Raw genomic sequence first — 17,331 nt, 5'->3', positions numbered from 1 at the left:
ATTGATGCATATGTAGCAAATTTTAAATACTACACGTTGAAGAATTTTTAGCGAAATCTACTGCCTAAATATGTCCAATATAGCAGCTTTTAAGGTGAAATGGAAATTCCGAATAAGTAGCTGGTGAATTTCCTGATTTCTTACCTTAAAACCGGTACCTGCTGAGACAGGTTGCCAGTGACCATATTGTGGAAAACGAACGGTTGTAAAACAGATTATTTCATAAAACAAAAAAGTATAAACTCAAAAGCACTAGATGCTAAATGACAATTTAAAATACATGTCCTCTGCTGCGATGAGGAAATCATGAATGTCAGACCTATTATTTATTTAACTCATGTAACATATATTGTAAACATGACATAAATGTTTATAAATGTAAGGTTTTATAAAATTTCCATTTTGACACCGACTCACCTCTTTGTCCCCCCACCCACCCGGGAAGTCTTAAGTGAACACTTCAGGCGCGCGTTGATGACATCACTAAATGATATCAATTGGTCAGTTCAACTGTCGCGATTTGTCAGTCATAAGTGCATGTGAGGCGCAGATCTCGGCTTTTTTGAAAATGGTGAGAAATGCTTTAGTTTCAATTTACGGTACTATTGTTTTTTTGTAGACACAGTGTGTTAGATTTATTATGTTATAACATTTCTAAATGTTATTTTTTACAAAAAGTATTTTGGATATAAATCGGAAACAGCGATTTAGCCAATTTATTTGTACGTGAATCAATCCAGTTTGGTTAATTCATTCTTTCTGTTAGAGTAACCTTTTACGAGAACGTAATATACGGAAATCTATTTATAACGCATACAGTTAGGCGTCCATTTTAACATTCAAGCCATTTCTAGTCATATCCCCTGCTTTTTGTTGTTCGAACTGAAGGAATGAGTTACTGAATATTTGAAGCCATTCCTTATGATGTCTTTTTTAAAACCACACCTTTTGTACTGTTTTCAGATGTCAACCGTACAATTTCAAAGAATGCTTTATAAAATAAAGTAATATTAGAATATGTATCTCAATTGAGTTGTATATTAAAACCGAAATTACCTGATATCTCAAATGAGGAGCTTAATAATAGCATTTTCATTACAGATATCTATCTATCTAAAGACACTGTTTTCCAAAATAAATATTTTAAAAATGAGTGTATAACTGTAAATATCTCAACAGGTTTTATTTCATTCTTTAAAGCTATGCAGAGCAAAGGCTGGTTGCATGCAAGTACTTTTAATAAACTGTTCAATCGAAATTGATTACAAATGTAATATCAATATGACTTTTTATTTTCTTGTTATTCATCAACAATATCTTCAATTGCTAACTAAAAGCTTTAATTTATGTGCAATGTGTGAACATTCTCTTTTTTATTTTAGTTGTTCTACTCATTTTTTAAGTCCTTAGTTGGGAAGGATGTGGTGGTGGAACTAAAGAATGATTTAAGGTAAGGTGCATCTTTGTATAGTTCTCATTTTCGCTGTAAGCCATCATTTTGTAGTTAAGATTTTGCATGCACTACCAGTGAGATTTAGAGGTGTTTGGCATGTTATTATTAGGCATATCTAGATATTTAGGACTAATTGAAGATAAGGTTACTCCTAAGTAAAATTCATTTTTTATACTTTTAACTGTGTTATTATGTATTTTTATGCATTGTCAAAAAGATCTTATGTTTTATTTTTCTTCCTGTTTAGTATCTGTGGCACTCTTCACTCAGTTGACCAGGTATATAGTACATTTAAATTTCATGTTATGTTTCATGTTTGCTGGTTTAATATGGCATGCAATAATACTTTATATATTCTTGTATTCTTGCAGTTTTTAAATATATCCACATATAAGATTTTTAAAATGTTAGCACTATTAGCATATATGAAATTTACTATTTGTGGTACACCACCTGTAAATTTTTAATTGGGGTAGGAATGAAAGCAGAATAATCTATAAAGTAATAATTGGGTAAAATCCTGAATATGGTAATCTGGCTGTGATCGCAATTTTACGTTTGGAAAAAAAACACTTAGGTCCATAAGTATTTGTACAGTCACACAATTTTCATAATTTTGACTCTTGCACCACTACAATGGATTTGAAATATAGACCTGCAGTTTTAATTTAAGGTGTTTAACAAAAACATTGTATGAGCCATTTAGGAAAGAGAGCAATTTAAGGCAGCAGTTTTTATACATGGTTCTACCTTTTTTAGGGGCTCAAAAGTATTTGGACAAACTAACATAATCAATAATAACTATAATTTTCAATGCTTGGCTGAAAATCCTTTGCAGTCAATGACTGCCTGAAGTCTGGAACCCATGGCCTTCTCCAAGTGCTGCGTTTCCACCCTACTTATGTTTTGCCAGGCCTTTACTGCAGATGTCTTCAGGTGATGATTGTTCGGTGGACTTTCTGCCACCAGTTTTGTCATTAACAGTTGAAATGCATGTCCAGTTGGGTTGAGGTCACTTGACTGACTTGGTCATTGAAGAATATTCCACTACTCTCCGTTGAAAAAAACTTGTTTTGCTGTCAAAGTATGTTTGAGCTCATTGTCCTTCAGGTTTTCAGCATTTACCTGAGCAGAGAGTATAGCCATGTACGCTTTAGAAATCATCCTGCAATCATATCAATTAACAGCAGTGACATACTTCCACTATCTGTCATACATGCCCATAACACTGCCTCCACCTTGTTTGACAAATGACGTGGTATGCTACAGATTATGAGCCATTCCTTCTCCATACTCTTCTCTATTGGTTTTAATTTCATTTGTCCAAAGAAAGCTATTCCAAAAGTGGACTTTTTTTATTTTTGTAATATTTTCTGGTAAAGTCTTACCTGTTCTTCCTGCATTTAAGGATTACCAGTGGTTTGCACCTTGTGGTAAACCCGCTGTATTTACTTGCGTGAAGTTTTCACTTGATTGTAGACTTTGGCAATGATAGTCCTACCTCAGAGTGTTTTTGGTTAAGCTAAATGTCGTGCTTTGGTTTTTCTTCACCAAGGAAAGAATTCTGTGATCATCCAGCACAGTTGTCTTCCATGGTTGTCCAGGTCTTCTGGTGTGTTGGCGAGCTCACCAGTGTGTTCCTTCTCTTTAAGAATGGTGTTTATGCTATCTTTTGGATGAGTTTGTTTGTTTTCTCTGCTTAATGATGTCTGTTTTTACTTGCATGGACAGTTCTTTTGATCTCAAGGGTTAACAGCAACAACTTCCACATGCAAATTCCACACTTGGAATTAACTTAAGACTTTCTACCTGCCTTAATAGTTAATGGAATAATGAGGGACCTGCTCACACCTGGCTAAGAAACAGCTTGTCAGTCAATTGTCCAAATACTTTTGAGCTCCTGAAAATGGATGGACCATGTATAAAAATGGCTGTCATTCTTGAATGGCTCAAACTATATTTCTGTTAAACCCTTTGCATTAATGCTGAAATTCAAAACTTCAATCGTAATATTTTTTTTCACTTCAAATCCATTGTGGTGGTGTATAGAGGCAAATTATTGTGTCACCGTCCAAATACCTATGGACCTAACTATAATTAGCTTCTATTAACACTAGAGTTACCAAAGCCTACGAAAAAAAACTTCAAAATCCGACCCACCTTAAATCCCTTCTCACCTCTCCGTCAGTCTTTTCTCTTGTAAATGTGGCGATCAAGACAAGCTGTAAGCAGTCTACTATTCCATCCCCCCAACGCCGCAGAACATGCACAAAGGTCTCCCAGTTCAAGCCTTGATTATCTGGGAGTGAGTTTCTGGAGTTTTAGGATGGAAATAATAGATTGTTATTTGTTATACATGCTTTTCATGTGTGTTCTGTTTCTACAATAATCTGTGTAAACACATCATTAAAACAGAAACGTTTTTCATATTTCAGTAATAAATGACAAAATATAGACAAACTGTATAATGTGTGAAATCTGAAGTCCAAAGATCAAATAAGCACTTTCACAAAAGGTTCAAGGATGATACAACAGTTTCTTTGGCACAGCACTAAGAATTGCTGACTTGTAATCAAGAGTCCCCCAGTTTAATCCTGACTGCCTCATTTATTTACCATTTTGAGTAGTGAGCTGCTCTTATTGTTAATATTATCCAATAAACACATACATTTGGTTTGCGTCTGTAACAGCTGGTGTACATTTATAGTACCTGTCAAAATTAGCGTTTTTTTTTTTTTCTTTCCAATTTTATTCTCTCAGTCACGATCACGATACATACCCAGGGGGATCTGACACTGTTAGTTTTTCTTAGAAACTGGGAATAACTGTAGATATGAGTGGTGTTTTGAGACAATCGAACTGGACATTCTCAGATCTGGATGGATAAAAGCTGACACACACATGCTGGTGAATCTGCCATATTCGTATCTCACTTTCACTTTTTTTTTTTTTTTAATTCAGTTTTATTGAGTGTTCCTGCTCACGCTGAATTAGTATGCACCTTATGGTCCATGGTGTCAAAGCTGCACTGACAAAAAACAGAGACACAGGTATATATGATATGTGGAATTATTCATTTTATGACCTGTATAATACGTTTCAGAAAACGCTGTGGCACAGATGCAACATTATTCATATTATTCATATTCATACGCATAGAATTACCATCTTGCAGTTGTAATTAATGACTGCGTTTTTTTTTTTCCGGATCGGAAACGGGATGGAAATTCTTGCCCCAAAGTATGCCCAGCTCAGGTTGGCTTATCTCTGTGAGACTGCCACTGGCACTTGGGGTGGATCGCTTTGGCAGCCAGCACTTACCAGCTACCTTCTTGCACGCACCTCTGCCGGTCCTGCTGCACAGTCTACACAGCTGCATCCCTTGTAAAGATTGCTGCTACTTGGTAACCGGAAATGACCAATACTTGCATCATTTCACACTGTGCCCTAATTTATTTAATGGCATAGGATTCACCCACCTGTCAGTCTTCTTTTCCAGCCTTTCAGTGGTCTGCTGCAGCAGACCTTGGACATGTAGGAGAGACTGCACGGGCTGGAGTACACACTCCAGTTCCCGTGCAGCCAAGGACAGATTCATTTCTTCAGTCAGACTTGAGGTTACCTCGTCCAACCCCGCTGACCGAGAGCCATTGAGGCCCTGCTTCTTCCGTGCAGACCCCTTCAGCTGCCTTCGAGTTTAAGGTGGAGGTTTGCCATCCTTGTCTGTATTCGTTTAGCAGCGGGGTCCCGGCACACACCCTCCACCCTCTTATCTGACTTGTGGAGTATCTCCTGGCTCTCCACCACCCCCTTCACCATCAGATCAAGCCCATCGGGGAGAGATTTCTGGTGCTCCTTTTCCTTTTTCGGCAAACAGCAGGCCCAGATCCACTTCGCTGCCGTTCGAGCTAGCTCAGTCATTGTCCCAGAGATTGACATGCCCAGGCCACCAACACGGATCCGGAACCTCTGCATCTAGGAGGTAGGCACATGGTAGTGGCATACAACACCCCCAGAACCGATCATGTATGGGTCCAGCACCTACCTCCTTACGGATCCCATTTCCCGTTTTTCAGTAGCACATATTTACTACCTTCTGAGGAAGATCAAATGCTTGCCACTTCAGGCTAACACAATGAAAGAATGAATATTTTGATATTGATCCCAAATAATAAGCTATAATTCTATCCAAATAAAATGTTTTAATATTAGTATACCTAATATCCATTTAATTTCAAAAATATAAATTTGATGGCAAAAATATTATCCTAGAAAACATTAACAAACTTTTAAAATTAAATATACATAAAAATGTACATCCAAGCACAAATAAGCCAAAATATGAATCTACTGTAAATGGCAAGTTTAAAAAAAATAATAAACATTAAAGCATGTATTAAAAGTGCCACTTCTGAGGGATACTACAGCTTTTAATGAGAGTAGTTTAAATGTTTTTTTTATGTAATTTAAGCTTTTCAGCTTTTTCCAATGCTTAAGCAGAATATTATTTTTAGAAAAATGGGTACTGGCAATGAATTTAAGTTATATACTTTTCAATTCTATGACATGGTAAGCTGCACTAAAATGGTGTTCGATCTGCTGCTCAGAAAATCTCCAAACCAAATTATTTATAATTATTAAATTGTTCATAACTACTTAAAATGTTTGTGAGGATACACCTGAGTGCGTTTTCTTAGGCTTTCTTAGGATCAGCAAATATCCTGAATCGGCCATCAATGAGTCGACGCAATTATTGAGTTCCTCAAGTTGGAGACTGTACAGACTCCATCTAAATATAAGATGTAAAAATGAATCGAAGTCAGATTACTATTTTCATATTGTAGGTTAAATTGCTCTTTTGTATAATTTAGATATATTAATACTTAAGTATATATCTTGTAAATTAATAAAGATAAAAATGATTTAGGTAGTTTAGGCAACAAATGATCAACATTAAGGAAAACGTTCAAGAACTGGGTTTCCAGCATAGGTCGATAAAAAAATATATATATTTAAATAATTACAATGGGCTACTCACACATTTTCTTTGTCTGGAAGGTTAATGATTATGATTTGAACCATGGTTTTTTGAAGGCAATGACTCCCTCCTTAGTGTTATACCAGGTGCAGTTGATATACTTCATGTGACATGGGCCCTGATTGCATAATCAATTGCTGCCTTTAATTTCTTCTGATAAATCACTCCATGTTGTAACATCCTTTGTTACAATATCAAACCTGGCAATGCAAAATATGTAGCTTCATATACTGTATTCTTAGGTCTGAATCACAGTCTGATTTGGGGGTTTACCTATCCGGTAACGCTTGTGGTTGGTTCTCTCAGTTGCAAGAAGTAGATCATACATATGTTATACAAATAATAATCCGATTTTGATTCAGACCTAAAATTGTAATACTCCAATCTTCACCCTGTCAAATAAGCAAACCAATGTCAGAGGGTGCATCTTGGGTGCTGTCCTCAGAGGTTGAATCCCCGTAAGTGGTTGCAAAAGCACTTGCACCCAATGAGCCCAATAAGGGTGAAACATGTGTCCCGCACTCTTTGTATTATTTGGCAGATACTGTACAACATTTTTTTTTTTTTAAATAAACGTGTTTTATGTAGAATTTTAATCATGATCAATTCTTTTGCACCCTGTTCTCATTAGGGGCTTAATGTATAAATGGTGTGTAAGGACAAAAATGCTGTGTAAGAAAGTTTCCACATTCAAATCGCGATGTATAAAACCTAAACTTGGCGTAAAGCCATGCACATTTCCACCTTAGCTCATACCCTGGCGTACGCAAGTTCTGCACTCGGTTTTGCAGACTGGCAGCACCCAGCGTCAAAGCAGTGCTTCTGTTCCTGTGTGGTTACCCTTTCTTTTTTAGATCCGCTGCTTTATAAATACACTGAAATCAACTTAGTTTAATCAAATTAGTTTAATGCATCTGATTGTAATTAACCTGTAACAATATAATGGTCCACAGAAAGGTCAAACTATTCTAAATACAATAGCTGCTTTATTGTTGTTACTCTCACTGCACCTTCTTCTTCTTTCAGCTGCTCCCGTTAGAGGTTGCCACAGCTGATCATCTTTTTCCATATTACTCTCACTGCACCACTTGGAGTTATTTATATCACTGTATCTGAGTGGGAAGTCACAGCTGTACTGCAGCTGACTGGAAAGAGAATTATCGGTATACAGTAATCCCTCACTTATCACGGGAGATAGGTTCCAAGGCCGACCACGATAACTGAATTTCCGCGAAGTAGGGACACCATATTTATTTAATTACTTAACTTGTATTTGGACGTTCTTAAACCCTCCCTGTATTGTTTACAACCCACCCTTTACTCTATTAATAACAGGGACAACTGCTAAGCAATATGAAATCGGTAGATAAGTTTACACTTACCGCGTGATCATGGTGATGAATATGCTGTGCAGTAAAAATGATGACGATGAAGGATGATGATGACTTTTACTGCGCAGCTGATGACTATTTTACGTCTCTTCAGATGGCGGTGCCATTTCCTGGGGCACCTCCTCCACGGTTTCCGAAGGTGTATCCGTAGTTGTAGGAACTGGCTCTTTTTAGCGAGGCTGAAAAAACATTGTGATCGGCAGTTGCTGCTGCCGCTTCTTTTTCTGGTTGAAGAGCAGCTTGTAGGCAGTCATGACGTTGTCGATCTTGTTGCAAAATTGGACCGATCGAACCATATCGTCGTCCCATTCCTGTAACCGCTCTTGCAGATCCTTAGCCAGTCTGCAGATCTCGACGAACCGTTCCAAAGTCAAGCCAGTTGGGGAGACAACTTCTTCTGTTTCTTGCTGTGCTGCTGCTTCTTCACTCGCCGACTTCATCAACTCTTCGAGGTCTTCGTCGGTTAGCGGCTGGGAGTGGCAGTCTAGTAGCTCGTTGATGTCATCAGTAGTCATGTCTGCAAAGCCCTCACCTCCAATGATCGCAGCCAACTGCACAGCTTTCTGTACTGCCGAGTGTTGGATTTCGGCAAGTGTAAATCCTTTGTCGTCGTAAACAACCTCGGGTCACAACTTTTTCCAGCTGGCGCGAACGGTGGCAGGCTTCATCTCTTGTAATGCCTTCTGGATATTTTGGAGGCACATAGCAATTGTGTACTGCCGCCAGTATGCCTTCAAATTGAAATCGTCATCTTCTTGGATGGCATCCACGGAAGAAACCAGGTTCGCTAAGGCCCTGATAACCCCCGATCCATAGGCTGAATTATTGACGTCGTATTGGGCAGCAGGAACTCAATCTGTACCCCCGAATATGACAGATCAGTAGTGTGACCACCAGCATTATCCATAATGAGAAGGACTTTGAACGGCATGCCATTCTCTGCTAGATACGCCTTCACTTGCGGGATAAAACACTGGTGGAACCAGTTGGAGGTCAGCATCTTCGTCTTCCAGGGTTTTGCATTGTACATCCAATGTACGGGAAGCAGATTCTTGTTTTTGTTTTTTAAAATCCTTGAGTTTTTCGACTTGTAAATAAACCCTGGCTTTAACAGAAATCCCGCAGCATTGCCACACATCACGAGGGTCACACGATCCTTGTATGCTTTAAAGTCAGAGGCTTTTGCTTCCTCTTTGAACAGTAAAGTTCGCAATGGCATTCTTTTCCAAAACAAGCCCGTCTCATCCATATTAAAAACTTGTTTGAGCTGAAATCCACCTTCGGAGTAATCTTCTTGAACGTTTCATTCACGTAAGTTTCAGCAGCGATCGTGTCAGCCGAAGCAGCCTCGCTTTGCAGGGAAATGCTTTTTAAGCCGTAGCGTTTCTGAAACTTTGCAAACCACCCTTTGCTAGCAGAAAATTGCCATTTCTTACGTGGTGAATCACTGGAGGTTCCTAGTTGCGGATATTCTACCTCTTCATCTACTTCGCGGTCGCCACTGTCGCCTTCTGGTTCCTTAGCGGCAAAAGTCTCATACAGGCTCTTAGCCTGTGTTTGGATAATGTTCGAATCCAATGTTATGTTCTTCTTTCGGCAGTCGGCTATCCATACGGCCAAAGCAGATTCCATACAGACGATCGTTTTATTACGAGCCATAACCACTCTCTCCGCCGACTTTTGAAAGGTGATGGTAGCCGTCTTCCTAATGTTCGCCTCTTCCTTCTTGATGTAGCGAACAGTCTATTTGTTCACGCCATATTGGCATGCCACAGCCGAGTACGTTCTCCCTTCCTTCAACATATCCAGAAGTTTCACCTTCTCAGCGATCGTCATCATTCTTCGTTGTTGCTTAGGCTCAGCACCAGCCTTGGAAGAAGGAGCACGTTTGGGAGCCATTGCACGGGGTGAAAATTGAAGCGAAGTTCAACACAATCCACAAAAAAAATCACACACGGCACACTGTAAAGTAAACCGCTCAGCGAGAAAGCTTGAAGCAAATGACAAGGGGAGATACTGTGGGATCTAGGCATCAGTCAAAGCACCAATCACAGGCCCGATTAGAAAGCGGAAAGCTGTGATTTGTCATCTCCGTCCCATGTGACAATCACAGCCCGTGCTACAATGCATGTAGTCACCGAACTTGGTTTGTTGTTCTTAGACTAGGAAATACTACTACTATATTTAAAAACCCGCAAAGTCGTGAATCCGCGATAAGTGATCCGCGAAGTAGTGAGGGATTACTGTACAGCATCACGCACATGCTGCCTCAGCCATGCTGTCTATTGAAGTGCTCATACACGGCAAACACTTCAGAACCTTTCCTGTACAGACCTTGCGGTTCAGAAACAGTTTCATCCCAAGAACTATAAATGCACTCAATCAGTCCATCAAGTGCTCCTTGTAGAATGCTTTGTACTTATAAGTACAATTACCTCAAAGTAAACTTGCGATACAGTTGTAATATTGCACAACCTGAGCCACTTTATAAAGTGCATATTTATATACGTATGATGACAATATCATTTTTAAGATGAAATGCAGCAAAATATGTTTATATTATAAAGGTAAAACTTTAAGTTCATAAATACTATATTGTTAATAATTAAACGTGTGGGCATGGTGCCACAGCACTAGCGAGGCGCTGACGCTCTGTTCATGAATTGTTCCTGCCTCGCGCTGTATTCTTGCTGGTGCAACACTGGAAGGATAGATGGATCGATTAATTAAACACGTACCATGAAGATATTTCAGTGTTCCTTAAACATTTTGAAGAATCTGCGTTTTAAGCTTACAGATAGCTTAACGTCTATTACAGAGCTGATTGTGTGGCGATTGGGTATTTGTAAAAATAAAAGTAAGGACAGGAATTGGGGGTTAGTACATTTGAAAGAGACAGTACTGCTGCGATGAAGTATTTCGAAGGTTGCGCATGGTGCATCAAGCATCTTGCGTGAGACATGAACAACACTGCACCACCGTGTTTCCATGTTTAATTACATGCTTTAACTCCTATCATCATGAAAATGATGTCACGTATACATCTCAGTATTTTAATTATTCAGAGAGCTGTAATATTACAAATGTAATGGATTCTGTGTCCTGTCGGAGGAAGAGAAAGCCCAGAAGCACGTAGTGATTCACACACACAGAGCACATAGAAGATCAAATACACAACAAAGCATTTAACGTGCTACTTTAGTTACAACAGGATTGAGATATTAGGAAATTAAACGATTTTAAGATGAAGTTTATGCTGTTCTACTTTAATGACAAAATAAACTATGTGATTAAAGTGGAAATTTTGAGATTAAAGTTGACATTTCTTGCTTTTTCCTCTCACTGTGTGCCTTTTTTTTCCCCTCTGTACCCTAATAAGCTTTCATATAACACTCAGACAGTGGGCTATGACTCATCTTTTCACGGCGACTTTGGTATGTGACAACTTCGTTTTTATTTCGGGCACTTTGCGACCTTGTAAACTTGAGCTTTCCAGTTTCTCTGACACGCTCTGTCACTCGATCAACTTCATTTTGTTGTTTATACCACTGTTTAAACCACTTTTTTCTATTTCCCCCCGTGCTTTTACCGTTGCCTTTTCACAGAACGCTGAGGTTAAGCGCTATTTATATTGATTTGCATATTCAAAGAGGCATAATTCTGGGAGGAGTTGGGGTGGGAGCGGAAGAACGTGAAAGTTGGTGTTTGCACAGATTTATGCATCTGGATTTTTTTGTGCGTAAGCACATTTCTGCTTTTGTCCGCATGCAATGTTATAGTGTGAATTCCACGCGCAGCGTTCTGCATGAGGCCCCAGGTCAGGTTGAGAAATAATTTCAAAGACGTGTTGAACTGCTTTAATTATTTTATTATAATATATGTATGAGCTTTTTTTCTAAATTGAAATTTGTTACTCATGAATTTCAGCAGGCTTGAATTTAAGCTTACTTTAATGGAGTTATAATTGTTTTTTTTTTTGTTTTTTTCTTAAGTATCTGAACATCAAACTAACAGACATTAGTGTTACTGACCCAGAAAAGTACCCACACATGGTAAGTATTTTAACATCATATGGTAAATGCAACATTTAAATTTTTATATCTGATCAACATACTAAAATCATGTAAATATAAGATGAAATACTTGCTTTAATAAGTGATGTCTACCCTATAACTGAATGAGGAATAAAAATACAGAAGTTAAATCAGACAGAGCAATTGTAATCAAAGAGAAAAAGCAGTCTTAAAACAAATGAGTTTTAAGTTTAAATTTGAAAAGTGAAAATGATTCAATACTTCTGAGCTGAGGTGGTAATGAGTTCCAAAGGATGAAGGGGACAGTCAAGTGGACGGAGGAAGAGGATCTGAGGGTGCGGGAGGGAATGGCAACATGGAGGAGGTCAGACAAATATGGAGGGGCAAGGCTGTGGATACCCTTAAAAGTTAGTAGGAGAATTTTGAATTGAATTCGGAACTGAACTGGAAGCCAATGAAGCTGCTGCAAGGCGGGAGTGATATAGTGAATAGAGGGGTTTCTAGTGATGATGCGGGCAGCTGAATTTTGGACCAGTTGAAGCTTATAAAGAGATTTGCGAGAAAGACCAAAGAAAAGGGAATTGTAATAATCCAGACGGGAAGTGACAAGGCTATGAATAAGGATAGCAGTGGTGTGGGGAGTAAGGGAGTGGCGAATAAGATTAATGTTGCACAGATGGAAATATGCAGACCAAGAGATGTTATTGTTGTGGGACTGAACGGGTAAAGTACTGTCAAGGATGACACCCAGACTCTTAACCTGTGAGGAAGGGGAGACAGAAGAATTATTAATAACAAAAGAAAAATGATCAGTGTTGGATAATGCTGATTTTGTACCAATGAGGAGAACCTCAGTTTTGTCACTATTTAATTTAAGAAAGTTTGAAGAAAACCAGGATTTGATTTCTGCTATGCAATCAGTAAGGGAGGAGGGTGGAAAGGAAGCAGTAGGTTTGTTAGTGAGATAGAGCTGGGTGTTGTCAGCTTAACAGTGGAAGCCAATGTTATATTTACGAAGGATGTTGCCAAGGGGAAGGAGGTAAATAATAAAAGGAGGGGCTCCAGGACAGAGCCCTGGGCTACACTTAAAGTAACAGTGGTGGGTTGGGATGTGAAAGTTTTAAGCTGAACAAACTGAGTGCGGACTGAGAAGTAGGATCTGAACCAATCTAATGGTGTGTGGGTAATGCCAATCGAAGATAATCTTTTGAGAAGAGTAGTGTGACAAATAGTGTCAAAGGCTGAACTCCGATCAAGAAGGATGAGAATAGTAATTAAACCAGAATCACCTGCCATAAAGAGATTATTAGTAATTTTTATAAGTGCCGTTTCTGTACTGTGGAAGGGACGAAAACCACACTGGAACTGTTCATATAGGTTATTTTGAGGTAATTGAGAATGAAGTTAAATAGCCACAATTTTTTCAAGAATTTTGGAAATGAAGGGTAGATTAGAAATAGGACAAAAATTACTGAAATTAGTCGGATCGGCACCAGGTTTTTTCAGTATTGGGGTTATTCCAGCAGTTTTAAAAGATGAAGGAACAGTACGAGTAGAGAGAGAAGAGTGGATTTTAGTAAAAATAAGAGGGACCAGAGAGGGGAGGCAGGCTTTGACCAGAACTGTAGGGAGTGGGGCCAGTTGACAGGTGGATGGCTTAGACTTACAGACGAGTTCTGAGATTTCTGAGAAGCTAGGAAGCTGACAAGACGAAAACGAGTGAGTTAGTGGGTGAAATTCAAATGCAGTATTGGAGGAATCTGTACAGAGAGACTGGTGAATCTTCTGGATTTTTTCATTAAAAAGGACATAAGGGAATTGCAAAATTCAGTTGAGTAAAGGTGAGAAGGTAAAGAATCCGGGGGCTGTGTGATATTGTTAAGTAGTAAAAACAATGACTTGGTGTTTCCTTCATTTAAAGAAATAATGAGAGTATAATAGTTAGATTTTTTATATAATTGTTCAAGTTGCTTTCATAAGCCAAAGTTCAGGTGTGAACCAGGGAGCAGAAAAGGAGAAAGAAACAGATCTAGTTTTTAATGGAGCGACAGAGTTAAGAATACCATTAAGTCCAGTGTTATAGTGTGAGACCACAGGAGTTCTTCAGGAGTGGATAAATTATCAATGTCTATAGGGGAATCAATACTAGAGGAAAGAGAGTCTAAGTTAATATTCTTAATATTAAGGAAGACATGAGACGGGAAAGCATAGTGTTGGAAAGTGCAAGTTTAACATTGATTGAAATAAGAAAGTGATCAGTTATAGGGGAGTTCATTTACAGTACAGTCATCATATCCTTATGTATTTTGAAATCCCCCCAGGAGTATTATGTTTGATGAAACAGTAGATAAGTGTGTAAAGAAAACAGCAAAGTCGTTCAGAAAGTCATTATTTGGTTTAGGGGGCCGGTAAACAGTTGCAATGATAGTAGGAATAGGTCCATTTAATTGACATACAAGAGATTCAAAAGAACTGAAGGCAGGAACAGATAATGGCAAGATTTTCCAATTCTCACAATACATTAACGCAAAACCTCCACCGCGGCCAGAGCCATGGGGTTGAGAGATGTAAACAAACTCCGGGGGAGAGGATTTGTTAAGTTGGGAAAAGTCATGGGCCATGTCTCAGACAGAAAAAGTCAAACTTATGATCAATGAGGCGGTCGTGGATGAAAGGCCAATTGCTCATGAGGGAGCGGATGTTCAGCAGACCAAAGTTAACAATGGCATTATCGCATTTGGCAACAGTGTTAGCTGACCGGGCTAGGCTGGCTGACACACTGTGGTCAGCGACTCTGCCTAAATTACGTTGAGAACTGGACCAGATGGAGTTTATTATTTTTGATCTGTCAACTTGGATACTCTGGTGGGACCTGCGATGGATGTATCTCCGACGGGGGAGGAATACGATGTCTGGGTTGAGATATAAATCGGTCAGTTTAGTCTCGGACAGGTGAAAGCGGAGTTAGAGTAGCTCAGCAGCTGAGTACTGGAGCAGGTCCATCACAGGTTGGATAGCGAGTGACAGGAAGGACCAAACAAACACGAACCAAATAAATATCCTACCGGTCCACAGGTTAAGCGAGGACACAGACAACTAGGCTGTCCGGAGAACAATGCCAGGTAAGTCTCAAGGCAGGGATAGGCCGAAAAATAGTCCATATACAGCCAAATCAGCAGTCAAGCTTGAAATCAGTCTAGCTTTAAGTGAATGAAAAATAAAACTAAACGAATAAATCTGCCTGAAATAAAAATGAAAACCTCTGCTTAGTCCGTTAGATTGTAAGTTAGTTGTAAAGAAAAAAAGTTAGAGTTTCCGGAGAGTAGCAGTGAGCAGTCACGGCAGTGTTCACTCAACCGGAAGTCAAGCTTAATTGTGTACAAATAGGATGTCATAACAGAGCAAAGCTGCAACTTGTAGTGTCCTAAAAGATTAAAGTAAAGAGAGTTTATGTGCATTTTAATACTGAGCACACTTGAATATGCATAATGATTAAATTCAAAGGAATGAAGAGACGCATGTTTTATAGTACCAGAAGTGATTCAGTACAGAATAGTGTGGAATAAATGCATTTACTGCCACTGCACAACAATTTGAAAAGAAGGTTATGAATACATTAAGATGGTAACGAAATGGCAGAGCATTCTGTTATAAAGGTAACAAACCCTGAAAAAAGGCATAGTTACTATGACATATATTTACTAAACTATGTCAGTTGATATGTCTAAAACCGAACTAGCATAAATGTCTTGTTCTCTGCTGGTTCTCATCTTTAATAATATATTTTTAAATGAATCATTTGTAAACCTATTTTTTTTTTTAAAACAAAATTAAATAACTAATTTTCATTTTTGGCTTTATATATAGGGACTTGTTTTACTTTTTAATTTTTAAAATTTTCATACAAGGTGGAGTGGTTAGTGCTGTTGCCTCTTGATAGTATTGATTTAAGTTCAAATCTTGCATCTGGTCACTGTCTGTGCAAAGTTTGTATATTCTCCAGGTTTTTTCTGGATACTCTGGTTTTCTAAATATGGCCTCACGTGAGTACATCAGTATGTGAACCCTGTGCTGAACTATTGCCCTGGCCATAGTGGGTCTCTGATTTGTACATAATTTCTCTGGAAAAAACTCGAATTTGGTTTGTTAATGTCATTTTTACACCTTTCATTTATGTACAGTATACAGGTAAAATTCTATTACAATGAATATCTTTACAACAAAAATTTCTTTACACTGAAGTATTTTTATGGTCCCGATAGTTTCCCCATATGACGAGAGTCTATAGAAATCTTGTTACTACGAAGTACATTCAGCAGATACCTTCATTGCAACGAAGTGCCCAAAAGACCTTCAAATGCCTGAATGAATCAACCACAGAGCAGCTAGTTCTGTGGCCGTAGCTCAGTTGTGTATAACGGTCCCCAAACAGAAACATTGTAATTTTTATTTCTTTCTTTGAACTTAACTCGTACTGTTGTTTTTTTTTTTTTTTTGCCTTTTTTTGTTTTCTGCAATTTTCAGTGATACCTTTTGCTTATTACTCATCAACATTTGATAAACATCCATTGGATTTTAACTCATTGTCACCCTCCTATAGAAACGGCAGACACAAAAAAATAACAGATCCTATTAGAAAAAAACTTTACATTTTTGCAGCTGTCGATTGCGGCAAAAAGAAAAAAGATGCTGCCAGTGAATTTGGAATTTTGCCTTTGGCGCTGTCAACTTTTTTGAAAGACTGAGCAAAACAAGATAAATCTCAGGTTACAAATGTGTGTGAACTGCTGCTGAAAAAGCAGTTCTTTTTGTGGTTCAGTGATGCTCGTTCAAGAAACATTCCTATTAATGCAGCACTTATTCAAGAACATGTGAGGTTTGCAAACTCTCTTGGGACCTCCCCCAACTAGACAGCACGCCAAAGATCATCCCGAATCCTGATCTCCACGTCTGTGGAAGACTGTTTATCTGTTGCCGGGGCAACAGCAGGCTCGAATCTATGCTGCGTCTCTCTGCCAAAGCAAACAGAAAAGATATCGATCGGTGATACAAGGAACATTGTAAATGCAGGTAACAGGATTACTTGATCACTGATCTGGTCATGACCCTGCCTGACTGCTGTGTCTGTGTATAGCAGAGTGGCAGATCACGCTACAATAAATAAGTGTGTCATTCCTGTTTCAAGCTGAATAAAGCTAGTTTTGCTTATGTACTGAGACTCAGCCTCGTGTTTTGGGGTGCAAGACAGGGACTTATAAGCGCGACCCTGATCTTATATGATTTTCTTCTGTGTCGCTTCACTGCAGCGCTATGAGCCTATTTTTGCCCTGCCCCGGCAACGGACAAACAGTCTTCCACATACGCTGCAATTCCGCTTCGGGACACACTTTAGCGTGTCGTTCCTGTTGAGTTGGG

At 38.7% G+C, this 17,331-nt stretch overlaps 1 protein-coding gene across 1 annotated transcript in view; it reads left to right on the top strand.

The window, feature by feature from the left end:
- The first annotated feature begins 478 nt into the window (after positions 1-478).
- Positions 479-17,331, top strand: part of smx5 — a 29,491-nt gene continuing 12,638 nt past the window's right edge. The window contains exons 1-4 of the mRNA XM_039769961.1: positions 479-571; positions 1,383-1,450; positions 1,701-1,731; positions 11,875-11,934. Of these exons, the coding sequence (XP_039625895.1) occupies positions 488-571; positions 1,383-1,450; positions 1,701-1,731; positions 11,875-11,934 (243 nt within the window). The 5' untranslated portion in view covers positions 479-487. The remainder of the gene's footprint in view (positions 572-1,382; positions 1,451-1,700; positions 1,732-11,874; positions 11,935-17,331) is intronic.

This window comes from Polypterus senegalus, chromosome 11, assembly GCF_016835505.1.
Source record: "Polypterus senegalus isolate Bchr_013 chromosome 11, ASM1683550v1, whole genome shotgun sequence".
Classification (NCBI taxonomy): domain Eukaryota; kingdom Metazoa; phylum Chordata; class Cladistia; order Polypteriformes; family Polypteridae; genus Polypterus; species Polypterus senegalus.
Note: the sequence above shows the minus strand (reverse complement) of the source record. Positions and strands in the feature narration are given on the sequence as shown.